The sequence below is a fragment of the Crotalus tigris genome, unplaced genomic scaffold, assembly GCF_016545835.1.
Source record: "Crotalus tigris isolate CLP2741 ecotype Arizona unplaced genomic scaffold, ASM1654583v1 scf7180000017757.759095, whole genome shotgun sequence".
Classification (NCBI taxonomy): domain Eukaryota; kingdom Metazoa; phylum Chordata; class Lepidosauria; order Squamata; family Viperidae; genus Crotalus; species Crotalus tigris.
In genome coordinates this window covers 598,813-617,039 of record NW_024096617.1, presented here as the reverse complement: position 1 = coordinate 617,039, position 18,227 = coordinate 598,813, and the positions used below count along the sequence as shown (strand labels likewise).

General features: G+C 39.0%; 1 protein-coding gene across 2 annotated transcripts in view; it reads right to left on the bottom strand.

Moving 5' to 3' along the window:
• Positions 1-15,781, bottom strand: part of BTAF1 (B-TFIID TATA-box binding protein associated factor 1) — an 86,837-nt gene extending 71,056 nt beyond the window's left edge. Inside the window, exon 1 of one of the 2 annotated variants that reach the window (XM_039340948.1) lies at positions 15,468-15,781. In XM_039340948.1, the coding sequence (XP_039196882.1) occupies positions 15,468-15,481 (14 nt within the window). In that variant the 5' untranslated portion in view covers positions 15,482-15,781. The remainder of the gene's footprint in view (positions 1-15,467) is intronic. The other variant, XM_039340947.1, reaches the window with a different exon arrangement.
• Positions 15,782-18,227: the final 2,446 nt, after the last annotated feature.

Genomic DNA, 18,227 nt, shown 5'->3' with positions numbered 1-18,227 from the left:
AATCAATCTATTATTCCAAGGTATTCATTCTTAGTCTCTATAACGCCGTTTCTTTTTTCCCTCCACATTTAACTTTCATATTTCCATATCAAATTTCCATAAAACAAAAAAGTCATCAAACTAAACACACATAAATATAATTGTAGATTTCTTAGTTCTAAATCTAAATCATTATCCTTAAAACAATCTATAGAACCAACATTGCCTTTTAATCCATTAAACAGTTTTTACTAATTTAAACACGCATGTATATAATTGCATTTTTCCGTTCTAGATCATTATCCTTAAAACAATCCATGAAGTCAACATTGCCTTTTACTCCATTAAAAATTTTTAAATTTGTTTTTCAATCTAATTCTGGGTTTCTTTCTATGCCACACAGGCTTCCATAAAAATGCTTCCCTTTCAACCAATATGTCCATTCTCGATGCTTGTAATAATCTTTGAGCAAATGTACATCTTTCTCTGCAGTAAACGTCTTTTTTCTCTTTCAACCAATACATCAGTTCTTATTGCTTGTAGTAGTCTTTGAGAGAGTATAAATCTCTTCCTCTGCAGTAAATTTCTTTTTCCATTCTCTTTGCAATATAGTTGCTTTGTATTTTGAAGTCTTAGTCTTCGCTTCTTCTGGTTCTCTAAGTTGCTGAAGAGGGGATTGTCAAATGAAGTAAATTCCACTTCTATCTCTGTAGGTTCCTCTTCTGGTACATTTTGATTTATGACATGATCAGTTGTAACCTGGACATCAGTTTGAGCAAATGTAGTAGAGTCTCTGGATCTTAATTCTAAAGTACAGTTTTTAAATGTAGCACAAATTTCTGCAGTGGCCTCATAAATCTTTTCCAATATAAGTACACAGTTCAGTTGTATCTGAGGTTTCTCCATTTTAATACTCTTAAAAGGAAATCTCTTTTTCTTTTCTGTAGAGGCTTTGTTTAATGTAAAAACATCCATCCCCACAGCATCACAAACATTATCTTTAATGTTTGAAGTTCATAAAAAAAGTAAACAAAGTTACAATATTAAATTTCCACCACTAGATGTCCTCAGTGAGTTAGGAAAATCTTTTCCAAAAATCAATTCTTTTTTTCTATCTTCTAATATGTATATGTATAATATGTATATATATAAAAAAAGTAGAAATAATAACGTTCTTAAAAATAAAGGAGAGAGGAAACCTTTCCCTTCTTTTTTTTCCTTTTTTGTGTCCAGTTTATAGCTTTTCAGTGTTTGTAAAATGCCTTTCTCCCCCCCCCCCCCCGAAAAAGCAGAAGCTGCCATTCCAAGCCAGGGAAATAATTTCAAAAGCTCTTTACAGGCACACAAACAAAGAAAAAAGTGGAATAGAGAGAAAAATAAGAAAAAATTCTCACCCGGATTCACCACAGGGGCACTAAAAGCTTAGATGTTTTCTGACTTACGGTCTGAAGTGGCAGGGCGATCGGCCATTTTCATGGCCGATCTTCTTCTCCGTCGGCCTTCAGAGATTCATCCTGACAGCTGGAGGAGCCGCCGCTCCTCCGCAGCCGGACTGCAGCCTCCTCGACAGAAGTCGCACTCTCCAGGGCGATTTTGGACCCGTATAAGGGTCCACCGATGAAGGGAAACCTAGTTGATGAGGAGAGGAGTCTCCCCGTGCGACTAGTGACGCCACGAAGTCGCTTGTACTATCCTCAAATCATGTCATTATAATAGTTTTTTAATGAAAAAGTCAGCAAATTAGATTCTAAGTTCTTCATAAAAAATTTCTTGTTGTCACACAAGAAAAAATGGAGAAGAAAAATTAAACTCAGAAACTAGATTCCATGTACTGCTGGATACCTTCTATAAGGGTATCACCTTAGCAGTGGTGGCAAACCTTTTAGAGATCGAGTGCCCAAACTGCAACCCAAATCCCACTTATGTATTGCCGGGTGCCAGGTGGGTATGGCTATGGTGGAAATGACAGGCTGGGTGGTTGTGGCCAGGGTGGGCATGGCCAACTCGATGTTGCTATGGTGGGTGGGGCAGTGGGCAAGAGGGCATCTTGCTCAGCAGTGGGAGGACATGGGAGGGAGGCTCCTGAGCCCCGCAGTTTTTCCAAGGGGGGAGAAGGAGCTGTGCTGGGATTGGGGCTTCTCGTGCCTTCCGCTTCCCGCCTGCACTCTTCTGCTGAAGATGCTGTAGTTCCGCTTGCCTGGCAGGGCAGGGGCACGCTCAGGCATGGGGACGCACATAAGGCTGCTGCCTCGCTTTCTGTGCCTGCTTCCGCTGAACGTTACTCCCTTTATAGCCTCTCGCCTATTCCCAGACTGCGCATGTACAGCTCTATGGAAAGCTGCACATGCACAGAGAGGAGGAGGGAGCAGGTCGGCCCAACAATTGCCGGCATGCCACCAGAGACAGCGCCGCATGCCACCTGTGGCACGCGTGCCATAGGTTTGCCACCATGGCCTTATAGAGTAGATACAAATGAAATAAAAAAATGTCTTATAGAAGTAACAGAAGCATGTTCAATTTAGAATCACATGGTTTTAAAAGATAAGATGCTGAAATATGTATTATTCAAATGTTTACAATAGGCCTATTATCTCAATCCAAGTCACAATCTCAATGAACAATGAAACACTGTATTAAACAACAGACCACACAATCACTTTTATTTTAGAGAAATAATAAAGCCACAGTCATACAAGAGGGAAAACTGTGTATGCTGGCTTGAACTGCTCAATGAAAGGCAAACAATTAATAAATATTTAAAAATTTTAAATATATTAAAATGTTTGCATAAACCATTAGCCCAGAAAAAAGATGTGGCTGCTTTAACAGTTTAAAGATAAATTCTTTATATGTATTATTGTACTGCACATTCTGAAGCAATTGTTTGGAAGATTTTGCACAGCTCTATTCTCTATCTTATCACCTGCCACCTGCCTATTATGGGGAACAGTTTGTGCCTGTGTATTATTGGAATAAAGACTTGGTTTTTGCTTATATTTATCAAATGGTGCTTATTTTCCCAATAGTGATCCTTATTTGCTTATATTATAAAAATGTTTCCATTAAAGTATTATAATTTGATTTCAATGAACAATAAAAGGTCTAAATTTACAAGACAAGAAAAGACTTAAAGGAGCACATGAAAATATTTACAAAGTAATATTTTGAAGAATTATACACATTCAGTATTAACATGACTTGCAATTCTACCACAGATTTTTGTTTCCCTAAAAGAAATGAAGGAACACAACAGGAAACAAAACTAAACAGTCCACTGCTTGGATGATCTAATCACAAATCCTAAAGAAAACAAGGCATCACAGAGGAATATCATAGAGATTTTTAGCCAGAAGGCTTTTGTTTGGACTTACAGAAACAAAAAGCTAAATGTCTAATCTGATTTTAAGCTCCATGAAAGTAATTCTTGAATTACAGCAGTAATTAGAACCAGAATTTCCGTCGTTAATTGATGTGGTTATAAAGCATGATGTTATGTAATATCAGTTAGTGGTAGCAATCCCAGGACTCTCAGTTGCTGTCATTAACTGAATCCCACCAGCCATTAGACAACCACCTGCTTGGTCCCTTCCAGTCCTAAACCTGGAGTAAAAGATAAAGATGAAAGGTGGCCTCTCCTCATTAACCCCCACCTACCCACCTATTCCTCCTCCATCTCTGCTCTTTTGGGCTCTTATAGTCTGCCACTTTTGTTGGACTTGCGGCCTTGTACTCTGCTCATCCTGGACTCATTGACCCTGCCACTTCTAGCTAACCTTTGGCATCTTCCTCCCACTGTTGACAAGGGGAGACAAGCCCTTTGAAGCACCCTGAGAATGACATGTGATTTTTGAAGAACGGGGTGAGAGGCCTTGGGAAGAAGGCATGGTCAGCAGCTGCTTCACAGAGAGCCAGGCCAGACACCTACTGTCAGCAGGAGGAGGAAGTTGGTGAAAGTCAAGTGGAGGTGGAAGAGCCAGTGAGCACAGGATGGCAAGGCCATCAGAGGTGACAGAGAGCATGGCAAAAAGGCTGGCAAAGCAAACAAAGCATTATCATTTTGCACTGTCATGCTGGGATAGCTGGTTACAGTGCTGAGCTTGAGATGGCATTCCTTAGAAGCAGCACTGAGGTTGAGATAGAAGCCTGATTGGGTCTACGACAAGTCGTCATGGCCAGCTCACCATGGCCCACTTGTCATGGGACAACTCGTTGTAAGACAGGAATTACACTATTATCGAAGAAATAGTAGAACAGATTCAGTAAAGGATGCCAAAGGAGGGACAAATGAAATGTGAATGACAGTAATTGATTTTTAAAATTATTTTAAGTAATTAAATTGAATTGTTGAATTGTCCCGTGGCGAGTTGGCCATTGCAAATTGACTGCAACGAGTTGTCCCATTCTGGGCCCCATGGGCAGCCAGCTGAGATTTCTAAAGGCCCCAGACCTCTATTTCAATCCCAAAGCTACCACCTCCAAGGAATGAAGTGCTGCTGTGCAGGGCAGCCGAAAGGGAAGAGATGGGGAAAGATTAGGGGTAGGGGAGGGTTGAAGTATCCCTGTGGTTGTGAATGTGGGCAGGCACTAGAATTTTGATACTATGGCTGTAGGAGTGCTGAAACAACAGCAACTTCGGGGATCAAGCTTAAGTACCATTCCTTCAGTGAAGACTAGCTATATTACAAAAGAGATAGGTACTATGCAACAAAAAAACACCTTATTAAAATATCATTTGTTAGAGAAATTTACTAATGCAACCGAATGAAAACAAATTTCCCTATTATTATGTAGATATGAATAATCAGCTACCTACTATGTTGCCCAAACTTATTACTACACTATTAGGCCAAATTTCAAAAATCTAATAGTACATAGAACATATGTTATTTGACTACAGGGCAGAACAAGCAATAGTTAAGTGTTCGACTATAAATAACCTTTGAAAGACTTCTGGCAATCACAAATACATGCAAGATTTTATATAGGTTTGTGAACCACTTAATAAAACAATAGCATTAATAAAATAGCTTTGAAAAGAATTAAAACATCTCTAGAATTTGAACATACTTTGGGAGTTTTGTTGTTTGAACTGCAAAATCAATCCCATTTTAAACTGACTTTTTTTGTTCCAGTTCTGATCAATTTTGATGCTATTTTAATAACTTAAGCAGTTTGCATAAGGAAATAAATCCTAAAAAAGAAGCAATTAACTTCTGATTAATTCCATAGAAACTGTTAGTTTTTTTCCCCTTAACACAGTACAAAACACAGACACCCAGACTGCATTTATTTTTCTCACACAAAACTATTTTATTATACAAAATTATTCCACTCTATAACGGTTAAGTTTACAACCATTTCTATTCTTATTTAATCTATAAATTTATATTTCTATGTTGGTAGCATTAAATTTTTTAGATTTGTAGCGTTATATTTTCTTATCTTAACTATTGCTTCTTTAAATCTTTCATTATAGTTCCTCTATCATGAACTATCCTTTCTGCTCATACGATTAATATGTTATCTAGCACAAAGAATCCCATAGAATTCACTTTTTTATTCAAATGGACTATAATTGCAACTATTTTATAACATACACAGATAACATAATTACTTGTAGCTATCACTACCTATAAAAACTGTATGACTTATTTTGATGAGAAATGTTTATAAAGGTTTACATTTGTCAGAAAAAAATATATCCAACAGTGTTCTAATCGTCCGTCACCATGGGTTGAGATATCATCAATATGCTGATGATACTCAGCTATACATCTCTATATTTGGCGACCCAAATGATGTTATTTCTGCCCTCTTCCGATGTTTATAGGCTATAAGGATCTGGATGAGGGACAACAGATTGAACCCTGGTCAAATTGAGTGGCTTTGGGTGCATGGATCCGAGTGTTTGTCATCCTTAGTTCTGGATGGAGTTTCACTATGCTGTCAGACCCAGTTCACAACCTAGGGGTTCTCCTGGACTCACTACTCCTGCTCCAAGAGCAGATGGCAGGCATGACCAAGACAGCTTTTGCACAGTTCCAGTTTGTGTGCCAATTGTGATCTTTTCTGGATCATTACTTAAGCCCTGTGTGCCAGATGTGATCTTTTCTGGATCACTACTTAAGCCCTGGATCATTACTTACCAGGGCTTAAGTAATCTCTCACTTGGACTACTGCAATGCATTCTACATGGAGCTACCCTTGAAGTCAATTTGGAAACTTCAGCTGGTACAAAGAGCAGCAGAGAGCAGCGACAAATACATTTAACAAAATTAATAAATTGGAATTTCCTTAAGTACATATATTAATCCTATAAACTTCATCAATTTCCATCTGAGCACAAATACAAAAAATTGAGAGAGTTAACAAACTTTTGTGTAATATACATTCCTTGTTCTTCTGTGGTCTTAAATTTTCTTTTCTCTCATTTCCAGTAACGCCAAGTTGTCCAAATCTTTCTCAATCTCTCTATTTATAACTCTGTCTTACTTTTCAAAATTCTATTTTGTCAGTTTTTGTTTTATTCTCCAGCGAATTGTGCTTCAATTTTCTTAACTACTTTCATATCTTGTTTATTCCTGCAAATCCATGTTCTTTTTAAAAACATTCAAACTATAAGCAAGTGTTGCCAAATTCCTCAAACATTTTCTGCAACAAATCTGGTGAAATGCTCTAGTTGGACTACCTGTTCTACTGAATCTTTCTGTTCTTCTCCTAATTTGGCAGCTTTTCTTATGGTTGCCATAATAAGAAAGTGAAAGTACATCAATTACAACAGCAAAAGCAAATGAATTACTATTTTTCTGTTTTGTTTTTGTCTATTTGACACACTTTAGTCCCAATTAGCTCTCTATATTGGTAGTTACAGTCACACAGTTTAGCTTATTTTATCCTTATTTTGTTAAAAATCCATCAATGACCTACTGTCCTTAATAAACAATTAACGTTCCCACAAAGATCTAATTATTAGTCTAATTACTTTTGCTATTTTGCTATTTACAAAGGAATTTTTGTCAGAAAAAAATCATTCCTTTTGTTTTCTAAAATTACTCTCTCCTTTATCCACTTAAAACTTTCTTGAATCCCAATCTTCTTGACCTTTTTGCTTTTAAATTAAAATCCTTTAAGGTAGCATTTCCTCCTCTCTTCATTCCAAGAGAAGGCATATCTTTGATTTTCCCTGTTGTTCAGAATATCTTTGTTAGATTTCATTTAGATGGGATAACTTGGAAAAGGTGATTCTTACTTTTCAACAGCAGAGATTCAGACTAAACTTTAATTCAGAAAGCAAGGGATTCTTTTGGTAAAAATTTTAATAGGACTGGAGGAAATATAAATGAAAGTTACAATGACAGTTGTGCCCAAACAAATGCTACAAAAGATACAAGCCATAAAAAAGGATTCCATGTTGGATTCTAAAAGTATTGATTTTTCTAAAGTCTTGTTCTAACTTTGGATTATAAATGCTTATTGTACAATATAAATGGAACAATTGCTTCTCAAAAAAGAAAAAGAAATTTGAAAAAGATGAAACAGGATGTGATCACTTACAAAAAACATGTATTGGGGAAAAGATACAAACATGAGTCACAAAAATCTGGGTGAAGAATTTATTTCAGCAAGAATGAAATAAAATGGAGTTATTTTGTACATTAATTCAAAACAACTTAACTGATGCTCAAGAATGGATATGGTTTGGATTTTTAAGACTTTGGCTACTAATGTTTATGAAGTGGAGACGCTAGCAAAGACTTTTTCAGATCTTAATCCAGTGACTTCAACTTTTAAAAGGAAAAATTGATCTTTCAGGTGGAGACTAAATGAGATGCTGTTACAAAAAGAAATGGTAGTGGAGGATTGTAAAAAGAACTTAAAGCGTTTCTCAACGTTTGTGTGACGGCGATCCCCGTCACACGAACGTGCCGCGCATGTGCGGGCCCATGCGTGGCGCCGCCCCCTGAGGGGGGGAAATGGCGGATCGCATTGTTTGGCGACCCCCGTAAAATGGTCGATCAACCCCAAATGGGGTCGCGACCATTAGGTTGAGAACCGCTGACTTAAAGGAATTTTTTGAGAACAATCTCAATAAAAGTACAGGAGAAAGAATGGTTTGGGATACAGTAAAAATTTTGTAAGAAGGATATTTTATACAATGTAAATTCAAAAAAGAAGGGCAAGATAAAATACAAATGATTTGGGATGAAATACAAAAATGATGAATAATTTAACAATCCCCAGAGATAACAACTCTTATTCATCAAAATAAACTTTTAAAGAGGCAATTATCTACAGTATGTTAATAGTGAGAAAGATGGAAATAAAAATGAACAAAATGCAAAACAGAGAAATGTTGAATTTGCAAATAGGGAAATGGGTGGTATATAAGTTGCCAAAAGACAGTGATATGAAATAACAGATAATGCAAATATACAAAAAGTGTTTCATCAGTATTATATTACATACAAAGGTCAAGAAATATTCTTGGAAAAATAGGATGAATACTTGCATAAACAAAATATATGATTAGAGAGAATCAAATTTTGAATGGACCTATAACAATAAGAGATCTGTGTGAAACTATTTAATAGTGTAAAACAGGAAAGGCATCTGGTCCAGATGGCTGCCAGCTTCTTACTATGTTTTGAGGATAAGCTTTTACAACCTTTAGAATAAATAACATTATTCAACAGATTCTTGATAGTTGGGAAGAAGCTAATATAGCAGTAATACCGTATCTTCCGGTGTATAAGACGACTTTCTGAACCATGAAAATCTTCTCAAAAGTCGGGGGTCGTCTTATACGCCCAGTTGTCTTATACGCCGGAAAATACTGTATTTTCTGGCATATAAGACTTTCTAAACCAGCGGTTCTAAACCTGTGGGTAGTAACCCTTTTGGGGGTCGAACGACGCTTTCACAGGGGTCGCCTAGGACCATCGGAAAACACATCTTTCCGATGGTCTTAGAAACAGCTCCTCTATCTGGCGGCTGCCACCACCCTCCTCTTCTGGCTCCTCCGCCTCCAAGGCGCCCTTCTCTGACAGTGCCTGCTCCTGCCGCCGCAGCACCATCGTGTGCGCCCCTGACGCTGCCTTGGGCTGGCTCAGCAACCGGTCTGAGCTGAGTCGGGTCTGGGCTGCTGCTGGAGCTGCCGCTGGGCTGCTCCACCGCTGCCGGCTGAGCTGAGCTGCAGCGCCGAGCTGGTCTCCACGCCTCCTGGTTGCCTGGCCATGCTCTGCCCCCACCTGCTCTCCACACCGCGCGGGAGCGTCCCCGCGCCGCCCGGCCAGCCTCCCTCGCTTTCGGAGTTCGCCTCAGCCCTCTAGCGTCCAGCGCGGCCGTGGGGCTGCTGGGCAGGAGCGGCTCCTTCCCAGCTCGCCGGGCTCTGATGCCCGCATGTGCGTCGGAGGCCAGCCGGCGGGCAGAAGCGGCACCTTCCGAGCGGAAGATGGCACTCCAGCCACGCCCCTCTTGCGTGTGATGGGCTGCACGGTGTGGAAAGGGGCTCCCGCGACCCCATCGCTGCGATGGTGCTCAGGAGGCTGGAGGGGCGGGCAGGTCCTGGAGAGGCAGCTGGGAGAGGGCAAGCGGTGCCGGGATGAGGATGGGGGGTTCCAGGTTGACGTGTGTGAGAGGGAAGCCGGCGGCTCTGAGGCGTGCGGATCCTCCGCGCAGCTTCCGAAGTCCCGGATGTGCTGCTGGTTGGCTCTCCACCAGGCTCTCTGCCAAGGCCTCCCCCCCTCCCCGGGCAACTGTGTGGAGCTGCTTGTGCGTCCTTGGCAGCGCCTCCCCCCTTCAATCTCCTTCCTTCTCCATCTCCTTTCATTCCCCTTTAATCTTCCTTCCTTCTCCATCTCCTTCCTTTCTCCTTCAATCTCCTTCCTTTCACCTTCAATCTTCCTTCCTTCCTTCCTTCCTTCCATCTCCATCTCTTCCCCTTCAATCTCTCTCTCCTTCCTTCCCCCTTCAATCTCCTTCCTTCTCCATCTCCTTCCTTTCCCCTTCAATCTTCCTTCCTTCCCCTTCCCTCTCTCCCAACATTTTTGAGCAAGGAAGAGTAAGCTTCTCCAGCGAGCAATGCTATATTGTTTTTGTGATTAATCACTATGCTTTAATTATGTTCAATTCGTAACAATGAAAATACACCCTGCATATCAGATATTTACATTACGATTCATAACAGTAGCAAAATTACAGTTATAAAGTAGCAACGAAAATAATTTTATGGTTGGGGGTCACCACAACATGAGGAACTGTATTAAAGGGTCGCAGCATTAGGAAGTTGAGAACCACTGTTCTAAACCATGAAAGTCTTCTCAAAAGTCGGGGGTCGTCTTATACGGCCAGTCGTCTTATACGCTGGAAAATACGGTACTTAAGAGACACCAGATTTGACTTTAACAAGAAATTACTGACCAATATCCTTATTCAACAAAGACTATAAGTTATTTTGCCACAATGTTAGTTGAGAGGTTGAATTTTGTAGGACTTTACTCCTGAAGATCAATGTCAGTTTTGATTTTAGATAATTATGAGATAATATTGGAAACATTTGGAATATTTTGCAGTATTCAGAGCAACATAATGAAAAATAAAGCAGCAGTGATATTCTTAGATGCAGAAAAGGTCTGTTGTCAATTTGAATTGGATTTTCTTGTTTTGAGTTCTGGAACACAGGAATGTTGGAGATAATGTTATTAAATGTTAAGATGGATTTATAACTGGCTGCTAGTTTGTTTCTAGGTTAATTCAAGGTGCTAGTTTTGACATTTCACGTCCTTCATGGCACAGGATTGACTCTCCCTGATTACATCAGCCCATCCCACTAAATCCAGCAGGGAAAGCATGATATGGGTAGCATCACAAGGGACTATGTTTGATGGGTACTAGGAGATGAGCCTTCTCTGCTGTGGCACCTGCTTTATGAGACATTCTCTTCCCCACCTAAACTAGATTAACTCCTTCCCTTTAGAAAGTCCCTCAAGACTTGGTTACATTGTCGAGCTTGGGGGTTCCAGAAAATCAGCAACATTTTAAGCTGACTCCCCAATTGTGGTTAATATGCATACTTACTTTCATATGTTTGTGATCTGTATACTTTAATATTGTAAGTTTAATGATTATCCACATTTTGTGATTATTTTTATAATGACTGTTTTTATATTATTGTTTTATTTGATTGTTAAACACTCCCTAGTCATTTTTGGTGACATGGGCGACTATATAAATGTAATAAAAAATTTAAAAAATCTTGTACGGAGATTCAAAAAGAGTCAAGTAAGGATGCCAGCTGTCTCCGTTCTTGTTTATTTTAGTTCTTGAAGTACTCAATAGACACATAAGACAAGAATCAAGAAAGTTAAGTTTTAAAAAGAAACTTACATGTTAAGGGCATTAACAGACAACCTGATATTGGTTTTGGATGATCCAATAGAGAGAATAGAAACATTAATGGGAAAATTAAAGGACTTAGCAGGTTAAGATTAATAATCAAAAGATGAAATGTTAACATGCAATATAAAATTAGGTTGAATAGAACTGATGGAGCAAATTGGTTTTAAGAGTGAAAAAAATAAAATACTTCTGTAACTATAATAAAAATAAATTGTATGTTATTTCTAAATTATATTGTAACACAGAATGAAATTGAGATTTTAAGATGGGAGAAATTAAAACTGTCTCTGTTACATAGAATGAAAGTTTTGCCAAGAATGTTTTTATTTCAGACAATATCAGATTTGGCAACTGATATACCATGCAAACAATGACAAAAAGATACGTCCAAATTTATATAGCAAGGGGGGAAAAACCCCAAAGTTAATTAAGTTATTACAAGATGCAAAGGAAAGAGGAAGACTGGGTTTACCGGATTTGAAACTGTATTTTGCAGCTGGATGAAAGAATGGATGTTGCTGAGAAACAAGAGACTTTGAGTTAGAACGTCATGACCTGAGCTTTGAATGGCTTGGATATTTAAGGCACATTAAATTAAAATCAAAGGGGACTTTAAAAATCATTTTATTAGATAAGCCATATTGAAAATATCTAATAGATATTAAAAACAAATAGTGTCCAAAAACTTCTTTGTGGACCTCAGATCAAGAAGCATATCATAAAAGAGAAACAACAGGTAAAGATAAATGGTTCATGAACTGGGAATTATAGAAAAAATGTCAAGAGGAATTTAAAATTAAATCAAGAAAAGAAGGTATAGCTAATAGCAGATATAGTTGTCAATGGTTTTCTCATCAGAAAGATTTAAAATGGTAACAAGTCTTATGGTATGCAGCAAAGTATGACAGAATTCAAAGTACAATTGTATGCTGGTGACAAATGTGTAATTGCTAAAATGCATAAACTTTTGTTCAAATGTAAAACAGAGGAATAAGAGTTTAAACAATGTATGACAAAGTAGGCTAAGCGCTTTGGTTGTAACATATAGATGGATCAATGGGAAAATATGTGGTTAACGGGATGAAATTTACTTTGTTATGACCTTAAAAAAGTTTATTTTTTTAATTTTAATCTTAAAAGTATTAAAGATATGGAGAGACCTGGCCCATAGAATCACCAGGAGTCAGACATGACTGAATAGATAATATCATCATGATCATGATCGTAAAGAGTTTTTTAATAAAATGAGATATATTCCAGAGAAAGTATCTATGGTAAAATGTATAAAGGCATTTTTTTTTTCATCCTAGCATTTTTCCTGCAACTGCAGGGATTGCTTTTTTGGATCAAAAGAACGCTGATCATTTGGTTGTGACACAAATTGATCAATGGCTTTTTGTCCAAACTTAAACTCATGAGCTGAGAGTGATTGGACCAAAGTCACCAGGCTAGCTTTCATGCCTTAAGGCAGGACTAGAACTCAGTCTCCTGGTTTCTAGCTGGAGCTTTAACCACTATACAAAGCTGGCTCTCTATAACAGGGCTTTTCAACCTTTTCACCCATTGTGTCACTTTTAGGATATGGCAATATCCGAGTACTACCAGTCGCCTAGCAAGGTGTCAAAAACTTGACTGAAAAAAAAAAGGAAAAAAGTGATGAAGTACAGATAGTCCTTGACTTACAACAGTTCACTTAGTGACTGTTCGAACTTACAATGGTACTGAAAAAAGTGCCCAAGCCAAAGCCAAGCAAGACGCCCACCTGCCCACCCACGCTCTTCCTCCTGTCCGAGGTTTTCATTGTTGTGAGCATTTCTGTGGAGGATTGGCAGCGGGGGTGAGGTGGGGTGGGTTGGTTTTTATTCTCCCCCCCCCCATCTGCTGGGTGGTTGCAGCAGGTTTTAGTCACTTCACATGACCCTGGAACACTGTGACCATCATAAATATGAATCAGTTGCCAACTATCTGAATGTAAATCACAAGATCCTGGAGAAGCTGCAACATTCCAGCTGATTGGCGCTTCTTCTGTGCTCAGCAGAAGCCTCAGGATCAGTGCTGCTTTCCAGTTGATTGGTGCTTCTTCAGGGCTCAGCAAAAGCACCAGGATCAGTGCCGAGCTCCAGCTGGAGCCTGGCGCTGATCCTGGCGCTTCCACTGAGCCCTGACAACCCTGCAGCTCCAGCCATCTCTCGCTCAGGCTTGTGCGGTGCTGCTACGTGTTCAGCTCATTCCCCTCCCCCACTACCACTTTTCTAGGATGGTCGCGTACTACCTGCCAGGTGCCAAACAGGTGGTACCCGTACCACTGGTTGAAAAGCCCTGCTCTATAAAGACAGTTTAAATGAATATCGGAAATGTGAAAAATATGAACATTCTATCATACTCGGTGGATATGTAAAAACAAGCTAAAATATTTTTAAAATTTATCAAACTATTTTCACTTTTGGTAACCGAAACAGACAAGGGCAATTGACAGTAGCAACCAGAAAGTGCAGTCCATTTTCCTGTCTATACTAGCAATTAAGGGCTCTACAGATTTCAAAAAAGATCTTCCCTGTTTTTATGAATAAGTGAAGAAACTATGAGATTGAATTTAACAACTTGTAATGCCAAAGAACTATGAGTTTCTAAAGTTATTATATGTCACTGTAATAAGCTACAATAACTGCATACTTGTGAATGTAAAAACAAGAACTTATAACTGTCAGTTAATGATCATACATAAGAGAAATTTAAATGGTCAGAAACAAACTTCATTAATTAGCTCCATGAAGAAAAGCTATGAAATAGCCTTATGGTTCAACATAATTAATCAGAAAAGAATATAAAACAATCCAATCTTAAAACAAGGAATTAGCAGAGCCTATTTTTTAAAGCATAAAAGCAGGAGCACACCAAGGTTTAGAATAGACTGCAAGTAACATGAGGACCAAGGTCAGAGATTCAGAAGATTCTACCTGAGATATGATGTTCAACCATTTTAAATGTGATAGAACAAAAAATTAGTTTTATATTAGAATTTAAATTGCAACACTGAAGCTGGCATACAGCTGACATTGTGGCCTGCTGCTTGGATCCAGGCATATTTACTAGTTTTATATCAAAAGGAATTTGGTAGGACATTTTTCAATTAACATGCTTCATTAGAAGGCACAAGCATGTCTGAGCTACAGCTTTCTTAATCAGATGAAATGAGTGGCTTAACTGATGTACGTGCTATAAGACTCCCAATTTTTGGCTTTCATAGATGAACACAGTTCTCCTCCTACATTGTCAGCTTCATGGTATCCTTATTTGCCACTAACAAACCACTCAACTCTTATTAAGGAATGTGTCAAATCAGAAAGCAGTTCAGATTCCTTCTGAATCTGAGTATTAACAGTCACAACCAACAAACAAAATGGTATTACATAAAAAATATATGGAGAGAGTAACACAAGTACCAAAAATCTTCACTTGTAAAAACATCCTTAGCTTTGAAATCACAAAAGAGGTATAAGCAACAGAATGAAACTGAAACTTCAGCAGCTAAAAGAGAGGATCAACTACATCCTGCAATAGTAGGATCCCAAGTGAATCCAGTTCAGTTCAACACAACTCGATGAGCATGGGTAGGGCGAGAGACCGAAACAGATCATTCTTACACCATACTCAATTATATTTAAAGACTAGACTAGGGCACCACCAAAATCCTGACCACCGTTGTTTCCCACGGATTTTCATGAAACCAGGATATGACACCAGCAGCTTAAATACAATGAACTCCCCGAGCTTGATCATCACATTTCAATCCGCTGTCCTTTCCCTAGATACTTTCCAAAGTTAGGATACGGAGATCTTCAGGGATGCCACGCGTGATGATCCTTCGGGTTGAAGAAAAGCGGAGGGCCCAAGCCCATAAAATCCATTTCCCCCGCTTTCGAGGTAGCGAGGAAAGACAGGCTATCCACAACCCAATGAAGAGCTTCCCCATGACGATCCCACGAGGCCTGCCCCACTCGTAATAAAAAAAATCAGGCGCCGAGGGCCCCAACGACCCACAAGACGACTTGGGCGACTCCCCACTCCCCTAAATCCAACCTGACACCAACCTGGAGACCGCCATAGCTGGAAAGAGATGGAGCTACGGCCCGGCCCGGCAGGGGAGAGAACCCCCACGGCTCGGGGAGGAGGCAGGACCCCGGCCTGGTCTTAGGAAAGCACGCCGCGGCCCACAAGCGAAGGGCCGACTAGAGGCGGCTGTACCTAGCGGCGGCCTGAGGCCCCGTCCCCTTTTCGGGCGCCCTTGCGAGCAGCAGCGACATAAAATTCGGCCCTCACGGATTAAAGCCTCTATTCCTCCATCACCAGGGAGAAGCCCGACGCCTGGTTTTATATGAGCAGCCATCTTGTATTTATTCCCTTCCTCCATGGAAGCCGCTTCCTGATTGGCATGGACGTCAGACCGCAACCAATAGCAGGTGTCGTTTGAAGGAAAGAGCGGGGGCGGGAACATAGAGGGGCTAAATAGGAATCTACCATTAGAGTTCACAAAGTCCGTTGAGGAAGAAGAGGAGGAGGCGGTGCTTTGCCGCCATTATGGGAAAGGGCGGTACCAAATGTATAGTTGAATGGAAAGATTAAGTAACACAGGTTTGTCGGTTTTCCAGCCTCAGAAAAGGAAAAAAGGAATCATTTTCCGGCCGCGCAGTGCCTTAATTTGTACAATGAAGTGATGAACGCATTAAACCAAAAGGAAAATAATACCGCAACCCCCCTACGAGCTTGTGTAATTGGAAAAGCCTATTTTCATGGGTTGGGATGATCTAATAAATTAGCCTGGATATAGAATTGGGAAACTACGTCTCCCAGCGTTCACTGCAGTAAAGGCGCTTGGAGTGCTTGATTTTTCTTTTGCCCATCCATAAAGGGAAACGGAGAAAGCTTTACGTTTCTCTTGCGGTAATACGGGTCTTTTGAAGCTAACTTCTCAAGAAGTGGACGTACCTTGTTCTCAAAAGAAGGAGGATGGCTCGTTCTATATAAAATAGCATGCTTGTCTGCAATTTTATATAGCAAGGTAATGAGATCTAATTCCCAAGGAAAAAATGGACAGCGCAGTACAAACAGTACAATTTAGAAAAGCTTCTGGGCTACTTTCTCCAAATCTGAGTGATCCAATGCAAAGGATGCCTTCCAAGAGTGACTCGAAAGAGCTGTATTTGATAAGTGCTTGCACCAGATCATGTCTGCATTTGCACAGCCTCCATGGTTAATCGAATGGGAATTTACATGAGATAGAATCCTTGGGTTGCGGGTTATGCTGAATTATGCCTAAACCTCATGAATTGGATTTGCAACTGAGCAAAAGGAGCTACCTCATATGAACTGAAACCTAGTACATTGCAGCCATCTATTTGCTGCCATCTGGTATTCTTTTTGTCAGCTCTGCTACGCTAAAACACGGATTTGTAGATAATCCCACGGGTTCGCACAGTGCAGTAAGATACAAACGATAATTTCTTGGAATGTACGAATCGGGCTGCTAAATTGGCAGATGGTTCTGTTGGGAACTGTATTGCTTATTTTTCTTGTGCCTCTTTAATATTCTGTTCCCTTGCCTTTCACTTTTCATACAAATCTATTTTTCTGGGTCATTCACTACTGTAGGCATACTAATAATGTTTCCGAAATAGAAAGCAGACAAACCTTATTAGGTAGTCCAGATGTGCATCATTAAAGTATTTGACCAAATTTTAAAGAAACAGAATCTAAAAGTTAATGATGAATCATTAAGAAGTTTTTGTAGAGGGTGACTAATATATTTGCATTCTCTTTGCCTGAACCATTAAATATTAAATACTATTATCCTTTGTGCAATGGGAAATGCAATGACTTACTATCAATTCATAATTTTAATGTACATGAATATTGAAACCTCTATGTAGAAGAAATTTAAACTAGTACAGAAGTTGGCAAAAATCCTGTTATTAATTAGAAACCTATCTTTAATAGTTTAATTCACCACAAACAAAATAGCACTGGAGAAAATTTGTAATACACTGTCATCTTTCCACTTTCCAACTAAAATTAATATAATTCAACCTATTCTGCAAAAAGTTATCATCCTTACCTCTACTATGAATTTAATACAAACATTAAATATATACACAACAATAGTAACACCAACCGTACAATTCACCCATTACACTGTTGCTTATTATATTTAGAGATTATGAGTTTTGCACAAATGTCAATTGCTACAATTCAGATACACAATCATAGAAGAGGTTCTGAAAAATAGTTAAAAATATTTTGTTCTTGCCATTATCTGCTAACATTAATTAGCCAAATCTTGTCACAAAAAGTTTTTAATTAAAATTCCTGATTCATAGCGTCTTGAAATTTTTGTAACCTAGATTTGTCATAAGTGACTACATCTAGTTTGCAGTCATTCAAGATCATGACCATTCCAAATCTGCAGAGAGGATAAACCAGAACCCCAGTTAAACAGAAGCCTATGTGAAGGTGGATGACAGGATAACTATGCTAGTTAATTTAGTTTTGCAATTTATTCATTTGTAGGACTTATAAACTATGTCAGTCTAAAATCTCTAAGTGATGTACAAAATAAACAGCTAATGGTTGCATTCACATAATTTAATCTTAGCCTATGGTTGACCTAATCTGATTTACTTAATTTTCCAGGACTGCATGATTCCTTGAACTATAAACTAGTCTTATAGGTTGGGTTTGTACAACAACTAAAATACCATTGGTTAATTTGTGTTTCAGCGTAGTCTGCAAAAAACAGCCAATGTATTGGGTGGATACATTATTATAGATAGCATGTTCATACAAGACACTAATCC